This window comes from Phalacrocorax aristotelis, chromosome 6 (assembly GCF_949628215.1).
Source record: "Phalacrocorax aristotelis chromosome 6, bGulAri2.1, whole genome shotgun sequence".
NCBI lineage: Eukaryota > Metazoa > Chordata > Aves > Suliformes > Phalacrocoracidae > Phalacrocorax > Phalacrocorax aristotelis.
Window position 1 is genome coordinate 50,791,830 of NC_134281.1, and position 20,946 is coordinate 50,812,775.

At 46.5% G+C, this 20,946-nt stretch overlaps 1 protein-coding gene across 5 annotated transcripts in view; it reads left to right on the top strand.

The window, feature by feature from the left end:
* The window catches only part of ERI3 (ERI1 exoribonuclease family member 3), a 135,177-nt gene that overhangs the window by 18,071 nt on the left and 96,160 nt on the right, over positions 1–20,946 (top strand). For all 5 annotated transcript variants that reach the window (XM_075097821.1, XM_075097817.1, XM_075097818.1 and 2 more), the window contains 3 exons: positions 6,175–6,291; positions 12,628–12,687; positions 14,951–15,042. In XM_075097821.1, coding sequence (XP_074953922.1) covers positions 6,175–6,291; positions 12,628–12,687; positions 14,951–15,042 — 269 coding nt within the window. The remainder of the gene's footprint in view (positions 1–6,174; positions 6,292–12,627; positions 12,688–14,950; positions 15,043–20,946) is intronic.

Consider the following 20,946-nt stretch of genomic DNA (forward strand, 5'->3'; position numbering starts at 1 on the left):
TCAAGCTCCTGGAGGCATGTGATTAGATGGGAATTTCAGCTTCTATTAAAGAAAGAGAAATGGTCCCTCGCCCTCACAGTTGTAAGGAAGCACCTGAAAATAAGAGCCAGGTTTGATGCCAGTGCAGAACCCAAAATGCAACTCAGAATTTATCTTTGAGGAAATCCAGCCGTTGACGTTGAGGTAGGCAGTGAGGTTCACCTAAGAGCAGGGGGAGGAAGAAACCTTGGATATTCAATGATGGGGCAGCAGAACTTGTCTTGACATGATCTTATCCCAGTGTTACATGATCTTTCTGTATTTCTGCCTGTTTTCTCATGTTTTGATTTTCATCTTCACGCTTTCCCAGAATATAACAGTTGTTTAAATGTGCACTTTAAGCTAGGTAGTGATAGAAAAAGAAATTTGGGGTCAACTGCTTCCCCAAAGACCTTTTGGCAGGGTTAATCAGTACACAGAGTAACTTACCTGGGACAGAAGTGCTGAGAAACTCCTAGCTGTGTGCGCAGGTAAGCATCCTTTGGAAGTCAGCGTAGCCCTGGCTCAGCAGAAGTCCTGCTGTCCCCCACTGCAGAGGTGTTGCCTTTATGGCTCTTGTTTTGGTTAGTTTAATAAAAACTTAGAAGTGGGGAAAAGACCCATGAGGTCATCTTGGTTAATGCCCCTGAGGGCCAGCACAAGGCTGCTCACTTGGAAATGGCTTTAGTTAAAATAATAATTAAGGCAGAGGGTGGAAACTGGAGAGGCAGATCTGTTAGGCCAGTGCTGTCCTTACTATGTCCCTTTTCAATTTTAATTGCCTTGGAAAAAAAGGAAAATCAGAAGGCTTTAAAAGCTCTGATTCTTCCTGCTCTTCACCCCACCCCCCCCCGCCGCCCCCCCCAATCTTGGAGGCATCAACTCTCATCTGTCAAAGTGTAAATCAGCAATTAAAACACAAACAGCGAAATGCCAAAGATGACCCGAAGCACAAAGCAACTGACAAACAAGTCCGGACAAATCGGCGGATAATTTATAAGCATTGCCCTAAAATCTAATTATTTGGCAATTCGAATTTGCAGCCGGCCAGGGCTGTGCAATAAATTTAACCCGCCATAAATTATTTAGGAGCAGCCCGTGGTGTAAATCAAAACCACGAGTGTTTGTTTAAGAAATAAGCTCCTTGTGCATAAAATGACTTTTTTTCTTTAAAGGTTGGGGCGGGGGGAAACATCCCTCAACAAAAACAGCTGGTGTTGAGTCTGTCCCCTTTCCATGGAGACTCCCTTCCCTCTTCCACCCTTACCTTTTTCAAAGGTGTAAAAGGGTCTTTGGTAGGAAGTTTTATGCTTTTTCTTATCAGAAAAAAATCCCTTTTTCTCAACGGCCTCTGCTTGTTTTTATTGCATTTTGAACAGTCAGCTCTGATTTTTATGGGCATCTTTTATTCTTGTGTTTATTAAACTTCTTTACGTGGGGGTGGGTGTAAGGGATAAATTATTCTCTGGTAGCTTTTGAACTGAACAGGCCACACGGTCTTCCTCAAATACATAAATCAGTGTCCTGAAGCGTGCCCTGTCCGCTTTGCACGTGGGCTTCTGGATTAAAAGGCTTTGAGAGCCGGGAAGTTCTTGCTGGGCACTGTATTGTTTTCATCTAATGATGTTAGTGCTCCCAAGATCTAAAATGATAAGCAAAAAAGATTCCTCTGTGGGAATTAGTGTAACTTCAGGTCCTTTCTTCTCTGAACTCGAGATCTGTCTGTTACAGAAAATTATTTAGTGAATATAGTTGTGTGCTTGTTCATTTATTAGCAAGAAGGTCAAGACAGCTGAATTCGTGTATCCTTGCTCTGGTGATAAAGGGTGGAGAGTTTCATTTAGGATGGCTGGGTAGGGAAAGGCTGGGTTTATAACAGTGCTTTCACATGCCTTTATGAATTTTTCAAATCCCTCTTAAAAGGAAATCCCTAGCCATTCTGCAGTTACCCTGCAGCCTCCTGCTGCTGCTCAGCCCACTGGCCTGGGACAGCCAGGTTGCATGGGATGCTTCCACCTGGCACCTCTTTTTTTGGGGGAGCATTTTGGTTTTTTTAAAGGCAAGAATTCTGAGCAAGCTGTCATACAGATTTGCTTGAAGTACCATGAAATCAAAAATGAGAGATTGTTGTGAAGAGAGTGGACCTGCTAATGGATATGTATAAGCCTCCGGCTCTGTAGGTTCCTATTGTTACCATGTTTGGGGGCGCAGCTGAGGGGAGGGATAGGGTGCCGATGTCTTTTTCTTTAAGCGTGTTAATATTGATTTTAGAAGCTCTGTGTTCCAACAATATAAATGCAAATGCCTTGTAATTGGGAGCTGCGTGCAGAATTTCTCAACAGAAAACATGTTCAACTTTTCATGACAATGAAAGGAAAATAAAAAGCCGCTTATTTATTGCTGGTAGTTTGAATCCTGGATTTCCTTTCAAGTTACTTTGCAGTGCTAAATAAAATACCTAATTGCAGTGCTCACAAAATTCAAATGGGTGCATTTGTTCTTCTGGTAGCTTGCAGCTATTTGCAGCCTCTGGACACCCTCAGCATTATTTCAGCACATCCATAACTTCTGGTTGTGCTGTAAGGAAAAGCGGGGTGGGGGGGAGGAAGACGGAGAAGCCCCAAATGCTGCTGGCACAAATCACCGCTGAAGTTGGAACTCAGTGTTGGAAATGGAAATGGGTGAGGATCTCAAGGTAGCACTTACAGGTCATCAGACTGATAAAGGAAAGGAAGTGTCAGTGAACCTCTTCCTTTTCATTCCCCTGTGCCACTCACCTCCACCTTCCCCACCCGGGAAGAAGAAGTGAAGGTCCTTGATGCTGGAGATGGAGCTGAGCGTGTTGAGCTCACCGGGCTGCTGTGAAACATGAGAGAGCGCCCGGCTGCCTTCCTGCATCACGGTCTGTCGCGGGGTTGTGTGTGTGTGTGTCTAAGTGCTCACCATTTCATAATAATTACTAATGAAATTCTAGATCTGTAATAACATTTTGGATATCTAAAACAAACCATATGCTTGTAAAAAAAAAAGAGAAAAAAAGTGGAAACAGATCAACTTTAAGCCATAAATTCTTGGTAGTAGAGGCCTTTTTTTTTTTCCTCCCCCCCTTTCTGTTTATGTTTGATAGATATTTTTGTTTCTGCAGGAATGTCAACTCTTAATTTCATGATGTATCATGGGCTTAAGAAAATTGAATTTAATAAAGGCAAAAGATGAATGGCACCTTTAAAGGTCCCAACACTTGTCTTTATTAGCAGGACAAACTGCAGGGTCTCCAAACACTGCTTCTCTCCAAATGAAAGTTTAAATGAAAAGTACAGCAGTGTCACAGGTTAAATTTCATTGCAGGACTGGCTAACGTCGTTAGTGAGGAGTGGGGCTGATTTCATGGGGCTGGTATCTGTTGCCTTAGATACCAGTGGAGCAAACACTGCCAGAGACTGGAAAAAATCTCTGCTATAGGAAGTGTGCAGATAAACAGCCTTTTGGGAAAGGTCCTTTACCACTTGCTTCAAAAACTGACCAAATAAGCCCAAAAGAGTGGCTGTGCTTTCTCCTGAGACGCTCAAGTCGCTCCTGGGGTTCCACCCCCATTCCTGGCTGTGTGCTTCCCACAGACCTGCAGTAATTCTGGATATCGTTAAATTTTCCACATTTTTTTAGTACGACTTTTTATTTCTTCCGTCTGTCTTAATCTGACCCTATTGGAAGTGCTTTTTGCCTTTGGTTCTGGAAGGCGAGCGACGCCTTTGTGTATCAGATCAGCGGCAGGGCTGTCTTTCAGTCTTGCTTTGCGTCCAGCCACTTGATGGCCCCTGAGGATGCTTCTGGTCCCTCAGGACCGATCTCAGCGTGGCAATGCAGCCCTGCTGTGAAATCTAGCCGATGCGTGGCCCTCTTCAGGAGGGGGAACGCTCATCTTGACCTGCCGTGGGCTTGCCCGCTTCCACGGTCACCCCCTGAGCAGGGTGCAGACCGAAGGGACAACGAGCCGCCCCATCCTGGTTTGAAAGATGGGGTGGTGTTATCCTGGGGTTAAGCCTGGCTCTGTTATGACATCCTGTCCATTGGCTTCAAACTTTGCAGTCCATTTTCCTTCTGAAAAGAAACTCTCATTTGGAGCCTATCTGTGGTAGCTCTTTTGAAGGGAGGATCAGCTGTGTCCAGCATTTCTTACTCAGATCGAGTTTCTCGTGTTTCACGGGTCCTGCTGTGTAGCTGAGGCTGGTGAGTTTATCTGCACCACAGCAGGCAATCCAGGCGATACTCAGGTCTTTTTCCTCTGTCCTCCTCCCCTTTCAGCCCACAGGCATTTTGTCTTTCCCAGGGAAACTTGGTTGGTGGCTCCTGGTGGGGTGGTGTGGCCGTGGGGAAGGATGCGCCCAAACCTCTGCTCTGCCTAGCCTGTTTGGCACACAGCGAGTGTGGCACAGCTGACCGTGGGGAAATGGTTAAGCACTGCGTCAGCTGCAGCTTGACTGCTTGGTGTCTACACTTGGGCACTTCAGTGCTGTTAGCGCTTGGGCTTTTTTTGTTGTTGTTGTTGTGCGTTTTTTTTCACTCCTAACTCCATCTCAGCGGCACGTGCTCCCCGCGTGCCCTGGTCTGGGCTGTGTGCCTGTCGCTCTGGGGAGCTGCTTTGCTGCAGCCGCGGGCTCTGTCCACCATGGAACTTGGGTGTTTCTCCTGGCTTTTTAAATTATTTGTTATTTCCATTTACCCACCCAGCTTCTTGCCCTCCCTCTGCCTGCCGGGGTGGTGATGTCATCAGCTCGTACGTATGACCTCACGATAATTTCCGCCTGCGGGTCGTGAGGGTTGCAGCCAGGGTCCAAAAACTGTGTTAGTTCCTCTGCAGCGGCTGCATTTTCCACATGCTAATTTTACTCACAGGAGTTGTTTTTTTTTTTTTATTTTTTATTATTTCTTATTTGTCTCTTCCAGATGTTTTCAGGCAGTTTTTTTTTGTTGTTAAACTAATTCCATTCATGTTTTAAAAATTTATGAAAGCGCTAATAAAAATGTCAAAGTGGTAAAAATGTTAGCTTTTGCTCTGCTTTGATTAAATTTTGCAAACTGTTTTTGAATATTAAAAAGCAATATTTTTTTTATTCTCTCTCCCTCTCTCTGTTTCTCTCCAGAAGTGATTTGAGAGGCTTGTTGCATGGATATCACTCAGCCGGCTCATTTGCACTCCAGAACCTTGGTGCCATGCATCTCTATTAAATAACATAGACAAATTATTCTTTAAAGACACCAAACAAATTGTCACTTCTCCTCTTACATTAAACTGGAAGGAGGAGAGGGAGCGGAGAAGGAGGGGGGTGAACACAAAGGATTTTATCGCTTTTATTCAGTGGTCGGCTTTTTTTAATTTCATGTATATTTTTTAATAATTGAGAAATCCATCGCAACTGGATTTATTTAAACTTTTTATTAACAGATCCATGTAAATTTTTGATTGCTGATTATTCAAATAATTGAACATTCTTCTGATGAAGGAATGTTTTTATTTCTGTATCAGCATAAATTGGCTACAAAGAGGAGGATTAAGCAGGGCTTGCTACTGTGCCGTATCGCATAGGGATGGATTTGGGGGGGGGGGTTTCCAGCTCCTGTCCTCACTCTGTTCAAGGAGAGCAGTGCTCCTCAGCTTCACCTGGCAAGGAGGTGCTTCATGCAGTAGCTCCTGTTGTCTGTCTGGTGGTATCCTCCAAAAGGACGCAAGGTGGAGAGGCTGCTACTGGTCTTGGGGAGGGCACAGCCCCTGGGGTGTCCTTGCTAAACAGACATGAGCCCATTGCAAGTGCGTCCCCACGTACCCTCGGTGGTGCCAGCACATGCGGGTGGTGCCAGACCGCCTGCCTTGGGTTCGACTTAGGCAGCAATGTGTGTGGTTGCAGCGCTGAGCCCAGGGACATCTCTGCTGCCCGTCCCAGCTGTGATGAACATCAGCACCATCGCCCTCCGTGCCCACGGTGTTGGATGTGCTCTGTGCTCCGACACCACTTTCCCCTTCATAGTGCAGAGCTTCATGTCAGGCTTGTTTTTGTTTGGGACTGTCAGGCCCTTCCCAGCTTGCTAGGTAGGATTGTTTCCAGCTTCATTTTTTGTTTGCTTTAAATGAACAGCTGCTTTTCTTTTTGCCCTATTCAGGAAATCATCGAATTCCCTATCCTGAAGCTGAATGGCAGGACAATGGAGATTGAATCCACCTTTCACATGTATGTTCAGCCTGTGGTGCATCCCCAGCTTACGCCCTTCTGTACAGAGGTAAAGTGCAAAGGTTCCCCGGTGCTCCAAGAGTCTCCTTGGGAAGCAGGTTTCCATTGCACCAGGGGTTGGGGTCGCCTCTTCATGATGCAGCTGAAAGGCAGTGTGTCATGCCAGCCTCAAATTAAGGACAAGGGGAATAATTTTTTTGTCACAGCAGTGAAGACCTCAATTGAGATTCATAAACAACTCTCTGATCTGCTAACTGAGATCAGTTGTGTTTACAAGTAACAAATGTCTTCCTGTATGACCACAAAATAAAAGCACTCATGATAGCTGGTGCTCAAAATCCTGTAGCTTCCCTGTGAGGTCTTCGTGATTCTGCTGTGCTGCTCTGTGGTGGGGAAGGTCAGAGAGGACATAGTCTGAGGGAAGAGTGTTGTACTGCCGCATGGTCCAGAGGCTTTAAATGACTCTTCTATGGGCCTGCCTGTGGGGATTTGATGAATCCTTCAGAGTGGTAGGGTAACCCACATCCGTATTTTTAAGACTTTCTTTTTGATGTCATGCTTGTGGGACACTTGAAATGATTGCTGGAGAAGTGGCCTCTTGTTATGTGGTTGCTCTCATTGCTGAGGACAGATGCTCTTGAGCTGCGGCCACCTTTCTCCAGATACAGATGAGAGGATGAAGGTGGTAAGTGCGATCCCTGATGGATCAAAGGAATAGGGGGCAGAGGCTGTTTTTTGATTTAGGGTTTTTATTATATTTTCTTCATTCAACACAAAGTTAACTGTTCTGCAAGTGTGTTCTTCCTCCCCGCTGTAGCCATTAAAACAAATTTTCGAAGTTCCTTTTGGTCCAGGCTTTTTTCCCTGTTACTCTAAGTAGTTTCAATATTGGCCAGCTCAGTGACTGAAATACTGACTATGGGAACCAGGGTATCCAAGGCCTTCATTCTGTCCTGGTCCTGTCCGGGACACACCATGGTGTGTTTTCCCTGACCTCTGTGGCTGCGCGTTTAGGTCCTTGAAGTGCTTGTCCCAGCTGTACTAACTGATGAAAAATGACTCCTCTGCGTTAGGTGGAGTCCCCTTCAGGACCAACCAGCCCTTCCATATTTCCACATTGTAAAAACAAATACCTTTTTTTTTTCATTCTCTTGTAACTAAAAACCAGCTGAAGGTATTTTATTTAAACTTTAAAAAAAAAAAAAACAACTAAGCACAGAAAACATTATTCCCAGGAGAGGGGCTTTCAGAAAGCTATAAATGTGTGAAAACAGAGGGCTATAATGGAAACAGTTTTGCAACCTTAATACTGGAAGGCTGGACAACTACTTTGGCTGTCCTTATCCCCATGAGACTTGCTGGACACATGCTTGTACAAATGAGAAAAATCTCGCAGCTTGCACCTGATCTTTGTTAATGTCATCTTCTAGAGTAGAGCCCAAAATATCCCTTTTGCATGCCATCTATATTCTAGAGAGAAGTTGTCTCGCTTATTAACTCCCACCAAAATTCCTTTTTCTGGAAATTCCTCTGTTGTGTCCTTCCCCCTGCGGCTAAAGGTTGCAGCTCTGTTGTTGCATGAGAGTCTGCATGACTTGCTTGGTGTGGCTGCCTGAGCTGAACAGAGCCTCCAGCCTGAGGACATTGAGAGGTTCTCTAGACACCAAGCTTGTGACAGAGACATTCAGCCCATCTAATCCTCCCTCAACGTGGTGCTGGTTTCTCTGCCTTCTCTTGCTCTTGGGAGCCTGGAGCAGCTGTCTGTGTCTCCTGCATGGAGCCCATGTGTGTGTGCTGGCCATGCATTTGCTGGAGTCCTCAGGATGGGCATGGTTGTGTCCCAGTTGCAGCATTGTGCTGCAGATTCTGCCGCTGACTTCACTCTGGTGTCTTGTGTCCAGGATTGGATAAAAATGGGCAGTCCTGAGGCCAGCAGGCAAAATGATCACAGGACCCCCACAGGTCTGTCCTGGTGGCACAAAATCGTCCAACTCGCCAGGTTTGGCAAGTTCTCTGTTACTAACAGCTTGGGTTAGGGAGCTGTTTTTAATTCTAGCCGGGAAGCCACCAGTTCCTGGGCAACCCCCATTACGCCCATGCTGCTCAGTGCACAGCATGGCCCCTGCCTGCCCTGGCTTGGCAGTCTTCCCTGCCTGTTGCAGGCTGCTGTGAGGTCCAGGGGGTGGGATTGTGCTGGAGGGGTAACGGAGCTTGTCCCTGGGCCCCGCATCTGGGGCTGACTTTGAAACCCTGCCCTAAGGAGCCACAGGTGAGCTTGGTCCTACTGAGGACCTTACTAAACAGTTGCAAAAATATCCTTTTGTATCTGCAGTGATTTTTTTTTTGCGGAGGCTGTAGTCGCTATGTAGAGACCTGTGGAGTTGGTGGCTCCTGCTAGGCAGGCACAGAGGTCAGCCTGGTGCTGCTGGTGTAGGTTCCCCTGAGACCCCGGAGACACGCCGGGGCATGCTGTGTGTTCAGCTCCTGCAGAGCCACTGCCTGCACAGCTCCAGTGTTTGCCATTGACTTTCAGCTGGTTTATGTTTTCTGAAAAATACCCATTTTGCTAAATGCCAGTAAAGGGCTTTGTCTAGGCACCTCTACCTTAAAAGGGTGAGATTTATTGGCTTCTTTCTCTACAAAGAAAGACCAGGCCTGATTATCAGATTGTACACAAGAGACAAGTGCTTAGATAATCAGCAAACTGTCTCAGAGTAGAAATACGATGGTTTCCCAGATAAACTCTGTAGGAAAAGCAGTGGTGTTGACATTATACGGGAGCCTGTCTGCTGTGCTGCTGCTTTCCCCTTTCCCCTCCACTCGCTGCCTTTGCCAGGAAGCAATAGGACTGCTTGGTATAGACTGTGTGTGGGAGGATTACTGGGATTGCTCGATGTTACTTACTCCTTGGGTCTGGAGTACCTCTCTCATCCCTCTTCCCTCTTGAAGAAGACAGCACAGCATGGGAAGGGTGTCTGCAAGGGTGGAGAGCTCATGGTCACCTTCAAGGCATCCCCTTGCTTAGCTTTTGGTGTGTCTGTGCTCTGCCCTGGCTACAGGAGGTTCCTCTGACCCCCCACACTAATGGCCAGGAGCACGTCTTCCAGGGCTGGCTCACTCTGTAGCCCTCATTTGGTCCCCTTTCTCTTGACTTGCTGCTTATAAAACAACAGGTCAGGAGGCTCGGTTATGATGAGGGGTGTGCTGAATGTTTAGGCAGAGAAGGTGGAAAGTGCTTGCAAGTGGTTAAAAGCTGCTTTTAGGTGTATAAAGCTTGTTGTGCCCTTTTGGAAGTTGCAGGTGGTTTGTCTGATGCCCAAGAAAGTTCATGCCAAGAGCTTAAGTGAAAGGTTCCCTCCAAACAGAAGGTGCTTGTACAGGATTTTTCATGGTACTTTGCTCTCTTTTTGTGATTAATTTTTATTGATTTTTTTTTCCAGAAGGAACAGACAATAAAAGTACAAAAAGATAAATGCCTTATAGCTTGTTTATGTTCCCAAGTACCATATGCTTCTTGGGATTGCCAGTGAAACTTTACAATTGTGCAGTTTTACGTTTTTATACTTTATCAAAGCTGCAAGACTAGATAATACTGCAGAGACCCAATCCACACTAGGCTGAGTGTTACAGATGGACATAACTGATAACAGAAAGGATCAGAAGGGGTGAGAGAGTAGAGATCTGGTCTGCCTTGAGCACACTCTGACCTGTATTGAAATGTACCCATGGAGCAGGTATATCCTTTTGTATTCGTATGTACGATTTCTGCAGCATGAACCTTGCATGCATATGTTCTTGGCAGTGTGTTCTTGTACTGGTAAGTTGATACTTTGCTTGGCCTGGCAGGGAAGGAGGGAAAGAGTCCTGGGCAAGATAAAGCAGTGACTCTTCGGTGGGGACCTCTGCATCCGCCATCCTGTCCCTCCGTCCCTCCTGATGGGAAATGTCTGGATGAGGCCATTTCACGTTGTCCTCCCGTGGCCGTCAGGGGTGCGGCACTGAACAGATGCACTCCTGAAGGTGCCCGAGCGATAGAAGCTATTTACATCAGTGCTGGCTGTGATACCGAACAGTTGCCTGTCATCCTTAGTATAGGGGAGACATGGACCTGTTGGAGCAGGTTCAGAGGAGGGCCACAAAAATGATCAGAGGGATGGAACACCTCTCCTATGAGGAAAGGCTGAAAGAGTTGGGGTTGTTCAGCCTGGAGAAGAGAAGACTCTGGGGAGATGTTATTGCAGTCTTCCAGTACTTCAGGGGGCTTTTTAAGAAAGATGGGGCCAGATGTCCTGTCATGACAGGACAAGGGATAATGGTTTTAGACTAAAAGAAAGTGGATTAAGACTAAATATAAAGAAGAAGTTTTTTACTATGAAGGTGGTGAAAACATTGGAATGTGTTGCCCAGAGAAGTGGTAGATGCCCCATCCCTAGAAACATTCAAGGTCAGGCTGGACGGGGCTGTGAGCAACCTCATCTGCTTGAAGATGTCCCTGCTCACTGCAGGGGGGTTGGACTAGATGGCCTCTAAAGGTCCCTTCCAACCCAAACTGTTCTATGATTCTATGATCCTTTCCCAAAAGCTCATCTTTCAGCCACTTCCAGAGGTTTGATTTGAGCTGCCCTCTGAGAGGCAGAGCCAGCACTTTGCAGTAGGTGAACTGTCTACCTCTGCCAGGCAAATGCATGGAGAGGAGGACAGCAAGAAAAGCGAAAAACAAGCCAGTGAGTTTTAAAAACTGCTCTAAAGAGCTGTGTGTTAATCTCTCAAATCTATTTGTGTCTCAGAGTATGGAAAGTCTGTAGCTAGCAGCTGTTGCCCAATTAAAATACAGATTAATATAAAAACAGTTTCTGGAATATAAAACAGTGTGTGTGTCCCTCCACTTCCTTAAAATTCCACCTCATAATGGCTTGATGAACTCGAGAAACCCACCTAGAGGAACTCTGCATTCTTAAAATTAAAATACTTTCCCTAAAAGCTATATATTACCATTCCATGGAAGTCACTATGAGGAAATAATCTTTCCACTTACAGCTTATTCAGTGAGTCAGGTATTTGGTATTCATTAAATGTAATTACAGTTTAATTGGAGTTTAATCTCTTTTTCTTTTTTTTTTCTTCTCTTCCTCTGGGTTCAGTGCTGTAAGCCAAGCAGCCAAAGAAAGAGAGAGGTAGAAACCATTGAGCTTCTTTCAGTTGCCACACATTTAATAAAGCAGAGCCCTGTGGTTTGTGAGAGGGCTTACGTTTTATGAGTAGGTTGAGCTGGTCTGTGTGGAAGAGTTACTCCAGGGTGGCGGTGGGGCTGTCAGCACCTCTCAACTGGACGCTATGACTTCTGGAGGCTTGGATGCATGTGCAGGCAGCAGGGCATGCTCCTAGGCTGTGTTTGACCTTTATTTTATGAAAACGTGTGAGATGTGTAGCTTCAGGAAAGTGCCATATGAAGTGAAATCCTGTAGTGTGCACTTGTTTTAATAATGATTTTTTTAATTACTTGGGTGCATTGATGGCCAGCTACTGACCTCCGATATTCAATATGTTAAAAGACAGTTTTGTCAGTTGGAAGGCAGACAGAAAAATTATCTGTTTTCCATGTGCCTCAAGCTATCCTGGGCAGACACAGGCAGAGGCCCATGAGACTGCATTTTTTTTATGCATGTGTCTGGCTTTAAACGGCCAAGCAGTCCAGGTACAGTCAGTAGGACTATCTGTTGGCCGGACCTGTTCCTAAGGAACCTGAAAAACAAGAGTATACCAGGGTTCTGGAAGAAAGTGATTCTCTTCAGATTTCATTCAGTTGTTTTAAATACAATTTTGAAATGCAGGGGGATGCTGTGATGGACTATGGGAAAGCACACGTGCCGGCTGCCCAGTGCAGGGGAAGATGACTGGGTCCACTCTGGGGCTGACTTACCAATAGTGGTCTGTTCTGTTCATCTAACGCTGTGCAATTTTGGTGTCACCGTGGTAGCAGGGGAATGACCAGAGACCCCAGTAGTTACCGCTGCCTGTGTAAGTCAGAGCAACAGCAAAACTGGTGAAATGCATGTTGAAAAAGGGCAGCATTTTGGGCGTTGGGCTGGTGCAGTAAGCAGAGCGCACACTGCTCCCCAGGTGGGTCCTGCCCTGCTGAGAGTTTGCTGTTTTATGGTGTGGGTAGGAGCCCCCCCCCAAGTTTCTGTGTTTGGGATGAAGCTGTGCCCTTGCTCATGGCTGTAGAGCTGCCAGGGTCACTTCGCTGCGGCTGGTTCCTCAGCGATGTCCACATGGGTCACCGGAGGATGTTTTGGTAGCAGCGAAATGGACAGGAGAGGAGACCTCTCTAATGATCTTTTGAGTGCTGCTCTGACGCCTGCTTTCTGTTTGTCTCTTGTTTCAGCTGACTGGGATTATTCAAGGCATGGTGGATGGGCAGCCGAGCCTCCAGCAAGTGCTTGAGGTAAGCAGAGTAACCTTTAGTTCCCGAACTCTGACCTCTGGTCCTGTAGTCCCCTCTTCATCTCTTTCCCTGCACCCTCCCCTTGCTGAGAATCGAACCGCGTAATTTGACTATGATTACAGCTTCATTAGAATAACATTTGCTGTCACATTGGTGACACGCTGCTGAGAGTATTGAACCATTGATCTGTCATCTCCAGCTGTTCATGTCAGGGGTGCTGACAAGATATCCAAATTCCTGCCAGTAGATAGAAGAGGCGATTCTTGCTTGAGCCAGTTTTAAAGCACCAAGACACTGCTCAAGACCACTGCTCTGGGAGCTTCTGCCTTCATTTTCTTTCCCCTCACTCAGCAATTTATTAAATTATTTTTTTCTACCTATTTAAATGCTCAATAATACATGTAGTATAGAAAGAAAATGTCTCTAAAATCTAATCTGGAGGATGTGCGAATGCAGATATAGCCCTAATAATGCCATCTGCTTAATGTTGAATTCCTACAGCATTTAGGGCTTAATTAGCTTGGAAGTATTTCTCCATCAATAGCTTTTGTTGGTAGTCAAATAGTGAAGGAAACCTCCTCAAGCAGAGCCCGCTCGGGCTGCAGGTTGCTGTTCGATGCATATTGTCTGTCAGGATTTCCACTGCTGTGTTACCTAATTGTTCCTAATCAGAATAATTGCAACAATTGCTTATGTGAGGAAATCAAATTAAAGGCTTTAAAATCCTCCATGGAGACAGCACTTCATGGGCGCTCACATCAGGGATTTTAGAAAGGTTACTGCTGCTGTCCCTTGCTGCAGGAAGCCTTGTGCAGGGCTGGCTGTAAGATCCCAGCAGCTCACGGGAGGCAGAAATGGGGCTGAGAGGCTGGGTGCTGCTTTGTGGCAAGCTTTACTTCAAAGGGACGTTGCACGGTCGGTCGCAGAAAGAAATGCTGTCCTTGGCTGGAAAGGCTGTGGCTGGAAGGGCTGTAGCATTGACATGAGGCTGAAGACGGTGCTCTGTGGCGATGGTGTCTCGCATCCATGCAAACTCCCAGCTCTCCCAGGTCCCTGGTGCTTTCCGGAGAGCATGTAGCAGTGGTGCATGTCCGTAAGCATACGGGTGCCTGTGCCTGCTTCCCTGGGAGGGAGACCCCTCTTTGCCTGGATGAGTGAACGTACATCACTGCTGGAGTATTACAGAAAATGGTTCATTCTGTTTCTATGGGAGCTTCTTAGAGTGTGGAAACATTTCTGTAGATATATTTTTTTTATTTGGACTGAGAAGGTGTTCATACAGCAACATGTTTCTAGGTTAAAATGAGATTCGGGTCAGGCAGCTTCTGGGGCATGTGAGTTTATTCAGGAGCAGAAGGTCTTGAGTGAGGGAAAAGAGCGTAGATTTCTCTTGCTGAAGCACCGGAACTGCTGCTAGTGAGGCTGTGTAATAGCAGCTGATTGTCTGTCACCTGTCACTGGAAGATTTTGGGCACGTCATTTGCTAGTTCTAGCTGGAAAAAGTGTCTGTGCAGGGGTTTTAGTCTAGGTTAGTTCCTCCTGGTTAATCCCCAAGGTGGATGTGCATCCTCCAGATTAACATGCCCCATTTCTGAAGTGGATCCAGAACATCTGTCCCTGTGGGAAGTTTATCAGGAATAGTGGATTCACTTTAAATCCACACTGTAGCCTGAACAAGCACCTCCTCAGAACTGTAAGGAAGAAAGAGACACCCATCCTGGAGAGGAAGAGGACATGTGGCTTTGCTTGTTACTGCTGCACACTGCCTGTGGGTGCTCAGCCTCTCCATTTCTCCCAGTCTCCCATATCCCCTTGGAGCTGTATGAATTGGAGCATGTGAGGGATGCTATCCCAGGATGCCTGTGTTTTCGCCTCACAGGAGGGGACACAAGTTATGCTCACTGCAAGCCCATTTGGTGGAAGGAAAGGAAAAGTGGAGGAGGAGTGCCAGGTAGCAGTGCAGTTGTATCGTCCCGTTAACACTGCACAACTTCCATCCCTCCATGAGCAGAGCTGCTGTGCTGTCTGATAAGATCGCTCTGCTCTGCTCTGCTCTGGTTGCCTGATGTCTCCTATCGGAAATCTTCAAAGGTCCAAACGTGCTGTTGTTGAGATGGCAAGCAAAGAGAGAAGAGAGAGAGGGAGAGGGTGGATAAGATCACAATTTTCTTCTCTCTTGATTGCAGGCAGCTTATCTGAGTTTAACTGTTGTGGCTCGGCCTGTCTCTGAAAAACTCATCCCTTTTTCTTGCCTTCCTTTCAGAGGGTTGACGAGTGGATGGCGAAGGAAGGCCTCTTAGATCCCAGCGTCAAGTCGATTTTTGTGACCTGTGGAGACTGGGATTTGAAAGTGATGTGAGTATGGAAGGGGAGGGAGATTTTTCTGTGCTTTATTGCTCCATGCTTGCCTGTAGTGCGTGCCTCTTTGTCCTTAAAAGCCTCCGACTGTCCCCAGTCTTTGTTTCTTAGGGAAATCGTTGTGTGCTGTGCATAATTGAGAGTGGAGGGTTGTTTAAGAAGACAGATAGGTGCTGGGCATAGCGCAAGATCACTGCCTAGGATATTCCCTATGGCGAATGAATCCTGTCAGAACCCCAAGAAAGGTTTAAAGTGGAGCTTTGTGATGTTTTCCCTTTTATCCAATATACTTTCCCAAGGGATGGATTATTCTGAGCGCATATGTGGAACTCTGTTTCTGTACACCCAAATCAAGCAGTGGTCCTTACCTGACCTCCATGTGCAAAGCTTTCTCTCTGTCATCTTGACACACCAACTGGATGTGAATCACAGAGTAGACTTCAGAAAGAGAGTGCAAGCCAAGTCTGGCACACTTCATCGGTATTTTTATCATTAAGGTCATCTTCATCAGCTGGGTGACTGTGTCTGGAGAGTACCAGGTGGGGACCTGCACTGGGATCTGCAAGTGTCAGTGTATGTGCATGTTTTGTTATGAAAATAGCTAGAACACCAACCTAAAAATGTTATGGTAAAAAAAGCAGAGTTAAATGTCTAAGAATTAGATTAGTCTAATCTGAAAGGAGTTTGCAGTGTCATATTTTGCTGAATTCACTCGGTTTCCTGTAATCTCACTTCAGCTTTTCATTTTCTCAGAGCGCTGGGTAAAGGCTACTGTTGTTATCACACTGGTAAAGCATGGGCTTGACACATCCAATGCTAAACTGACATCCACAACTCGTTAGTAGTGTTACTTGGTTTTCCATGTGACATTGGTTTCCCCAACTCGGAAGCCTAAATAAACTGCACACAGCTTGGGAGCAGTCAGCACCAGTTCTTCCCTGCAGAGTGGTCTTTGTAGAGTGGCAGCTCTTTGCCTCTTCTTGGTGTGATTAGCGAGACATGAGACATGAGGATTGAAGCATCAGCACAAGCGCAAGTGGAGATGAGAAATTTGCCATGCTCCAGACAGGAGTGTGGTATGAGAGCTTTTGTGTCAAAATCTGGGTCTCTGCTGGGGCCTTGTCCAGAGCTGGTATATATTGCCAATTCCTGTGTTACTGGTTTAAATTAAGAGTGAGGCTTATTTTTCTTTATATATCATTTTTAAACTTTTATTAGAGACCAGACCAAGACAGCTGCAGGGATGTGCTAAACTTCTGTTTCTCATCTGTTTTCTTTTCTCAGTTCTTTACTGCTGTTCTGAGACTCCAGTTTACTGCTTTTGGTGATGGCTGTGAGGAACAGAGTTATCTGTGCTCAAAGCCCATCTTTCCATCGTTTTTGTGGTGGAATAGCAAGGTTTCCAGATAATGACAACCTAACTTGGTGTCTGGATGGAGTGGGCAACCTTCTGGATGTTTTTGATTGTTCTTTTTTTGCTTCAGAGTTCTACGGTGGGCAAATAGAGGTAAAGATGAGCCCCGTTTCTGGTGAGTCATAGGGGTTGTGGGGTGAGCTGGCTCAGCAGGACCTGCAGTTCTGGAGCAGAGATACTTGATTCACCATTTGCAGTGGTCTCTCGCATGGATTGTGCCTTACTAGTCAGCTGGAAAAGAAGACTCCACTCCTGACCATGAGGTTGCAGTGAGTGGTTCATTTCTCCCTCTTCCTTTTAAAAAATTTTTTTAAACCATTAACTTCAGAATTCAATCCTGAAGCATCTCCAGGGCAAAGCAGAAAATACATTTCATGTTTCCAACCACATGGATAGCGGGAGCCTGGCTGCAGCTGCTTGGTGAGTAGCACATCACGCCGCTCCGTCACCAATTGGGTGCAGCAGCATGTAGCGTCACATCTGATTAGCGCCGTGCCAGTGAATGAGGCTTGAGTGAGGACTCCCTGCCAGCTCTGACTTGTCTCATTTCCCATTACTTTTATCCGTCACCACAAATGCCGAGTCTCCCTCCTGAACTAATTAAGTTTGCGTGTGTTTAGACACATTGCCAAATAGGGTTTAGCAAAGCAGAACTGAGCATCTCTTTTTAAAGAGGGAAGGCAGAAAGCTGAAACAAGGCCACTCCGACAGGGAGATAGAGCCTCAGAGATGTGGAACATCCAGGATGTATTCCAGGGAATCACCCCATGCTTCCCTACAAGACTTGTGGTGTAGCTGGTACCCTTTGCTACCGTGTGGAGAACACGCACTGGGCACAGCAGGCACTGGGGGCAATGGGAAGGGAGGTGATGCTGCTTGTCCACATTTGGAGGAGTGTGTTTGTGGAAGCATTGCATGGTAGAAACTGCACTGGGTTCCAGAGGAATTCAGGACAATGAGGTGAGCACAGCACTCCCTGGCTTAGGGAGCAACAACTTGGGGCAGGTCCATTCCTAGCTCTGCTGCTCCTTTTCTCAGCTTCCTTAGCAATGAGAGCTGCCTGCACAGCTGCCCGTGAAGCAAGGTGCGGTCCTCTTACCCAGTGTCTCATGTAGTTTAGAGTTCCTGTCCCCAGTTCTCTTTAGCTCGTTTGTTGGTGGGAAACCATGCAGCCTTGTTCCTGGCTTCTCCAGCAGTGACCTGGACATTTAGTTTGGCTTCTGTCTGCATGTGCTGTTGAAGAGGTGAGGCATGGTATCTTCTGGGCAGGCCTGTCTACTGTGAGTGCTTCCAGCGGGTGCCACTGGTAGGTACCAGGGCACTGGAAGGCACAGCAGGGTGAGCAGCCTGCACGAGAGGCAGTAGCTGGGACAAAGAGGAGGAATATACAAGCCTGTCAGTGGTGGATACAGGGTAGGGTGAGCAGATAGCCCTGTCAAATCCAGGAGTTGCAGTATGTGTAGCACTCGTAGCTCAAAGAAATGCACCAGAGGAGCAGCAGTTGTCAAGGTCCTTCTCTCTGTTGATGGTGTCTAGCACTGAGTCTGCAGGATTCAGGAAGGAAACTCAGCTGCTAAAGGACCTGTGAAGCGCCTGCTTGGCTCAGGGATCTTCAGGGAATCAGGTACTGTGTGGCTGCAGACTTGATTTCTCTTGAACATTGGAGCTTGCTTGGAAGATCACAGAGCTGTTTGTCTGGCTTCCTTCTGACAACAGAGAGCAGTAGTCACAAGGACTGTGTGCCCAGGAGAGGACACCAAACATCTGGGAAGGGCTTATGACGGTTCAGCATGAGTCAGTCTCCTCAGCCGTGCTACCAAAGGCTTTGTCATGGGCATGGTGCACCACCAGAAGGAGAGTCCCTGTTGGAGGGATTTGGTTGCTGCCAGAGAGAGCCCATTGCACGAGAGGGCTCAGAAATGGAGCACTGAACCTCTGCTGGCTGCGCTTGGATCAACTGGCTTTCAGCGCTCGGTGTGTGTGAACCAGCATGGAGTCGGGGAGACGGCAGCTCTCCTGCCACCCCTCCCCTTCCCTCTTGTTAAGATGCAATTTCTTTAATGAGGAAAACCTCTTGAGTAGGAACATCACCTTTCTGAAGGCTTGTCCTGACAAGGCAGTTCAAGCCGACAGAGTCGCATATCAACTTCAGCAAATATCAGTCACTCATTACAGAGACTCTTCTCCCCCCCCACCCGCCAGCAACACCCCTCGTTCCCAGACAAGGGAATGAATCACACTCCTGCTCTTGAATACATCATGACAAGCCGTGGTTCTAATGAGAGAGGGCCATTCATTCTGGGTGGAAAGTTCCCTGTGTCGACACAGAAATGTTATTAATTAAAGAGAGCTACCTGAAGCAAAAGATGAAAGGAGCACCAGAGCTGCCAAGCTAAAATATGAGTGGGGATACAGCCTCGTTAAGCGCACGGTCCTCGGGCCTCCGGGTGCTCAGCGGGAGGATTCCTTTAGCCTGTTGCAAGGAGCTATCCTCCAAGTTTAACAGCACCAGGGCCGGATTCAGACACCTGGTGTAATCTGCGTTAGTGCTTGGACCTCATCCTGCACCTAGGATGGAACTGTCACTAGTGATTAAGCAAATTGTACTGATGCAGCATTGGGTGGTGAGGGTAACATGCCTCTGAAGGGCTGAGGGAGCCACTGACTGTAGGAGACGGTTTTAGTGGAAAGAGGGTAGTCAGTGTCTGCCAGGGTTGAGCCCTTGTAATGTAAGCTCTTTAGTGTGGTTTATCTCCTCTGAAATGTCAAAATGCCTGCCTCCATGTATGGAACTGGTTTATCTGCTCTTAAGCACAATGTGAATTAATCTTGGCAACCGTAGAAGCATTTTTGCTGTGTGTTCATAGGCAAAGAGCTGAGATATGGTGAGGTTAAGTGATATGCCTATGGTTGTGCAAACAGGCAGAGGCAGAGAAAGGAGCTGAAGCCACATGTGCTGAATCTCAGACCTGCATCTTAATGTCAAGAACATCAGTTAATCCTTCTCCTTCCAGTTTTGGATCATTCTGCAAACACACCGAACATCGGTGAACACACATGTAGGCTTTGGTCTGTATACCTCCAACATGAAGGTGCTTTTACTGCACTTACTGTGGCCGATCAGAACATGCTAATTTATATCTTTACAGGAAACTACTGCTCAGAAGTTTTTTATTTTCTTTAATAAGTGTTAAAAAGGCAAGTACTCTCTAATATAGTGATAAAACAGTGAAGTGTCTTGAAATGTTTATAGCCCTTGGTGCTCTTCCTAGGTTGCATATTAGTAAATTTTAAGCAGTAAATTATACCATTGCTTAATTTTATCTTACTGTTTTAATTCTTTCTTTGCAAGTTGCACAGGCTGGGACGATGCCTGCCCTCTTAGACCAGCTCCGACTATGGCAATGGGTTGGTCTTTCCAACCTTGTGTCCTGGAGGCTTGGCTTGAGATCAGCCTTAGGTCATGAATGAAGAAGGATTGATGGTGCTGGTGTCCCTTGTGCATGCTGTTCTTTGTCACAAGACTGGGAGGGGCTTGGCCTCTCTGCCTGAGGGAGAAATTTGCAGACAGCCACTTAATAGAGTGAGTGGGACCGCTGGGGTAGCCGAGGGGAGAGGCAGGAGAAGGTGTGGGGTGGGCTGGTTGGGTGGCAGCAGGGCAGGGGGTGTGGTCAGGGGGTGGCTTTAAGGGTAGTAAGAAAGAGCTGGTAACAGAAAGATAACATGGTAATCTGCATTTAAAAATACTAAACCAATTGCTTTCCAGCTAAGATCTTTGGATTAGCTTGTTGTTGTTTTTAGTGGGGATCATTTTGCTGACCAAGCCTATGGTGTATCTCTCCACACGGTTACACTGGCTGAAGGAAGAGGGTGGTGTGAACTACAGTGCAGGGACGGGACTGAGTATCCAGGGTCAGGAACCTTTCGAATCAGCTTTGCTGATGGAGTCATTCATGTAATTACATCCTAAAGTGCTTTGCCAGAGCTAAGCAAGGCAGCCTTGTGAGCATGCTATTCTGTAGCACTTACAGGGAGTAGCACTGACCCCATTCACTTCTGTGACCCTGCAGTCCAGCTTTTTGTTTTTAAAGGAAATAATATCATTTATGCAAAACAAATTTTGGATCTTAAGGTTCCCACTCTATTCACTCTTATGTAAAATCAATATAGCACTTTTGTTATCCTTCTGCAGCAGTTCCCCTGGCTGTCTCCTGTTTTTGCCTTTGTTTGAAATCCATTGGTTGCATGAGCTTCTGCAAGTTATGTTGTCTGAGATGTGTGGCTCTGGGAATGCCTTTGGGTTAAGCTTTGGACATGAAATCTTTGCATAGGGATCATCATGCAATGGACTATCACCTTCAGGTCTGCTACTTGTCTGGCACGTCATAGCAAAGACATCTGTCATAGTCAGGGCTGCAGTGGCCACAGATTTATTGATCTGTGATGCCCAACGCACTCTGGAGAGTACGGACTCTGCTGCCTGGGAG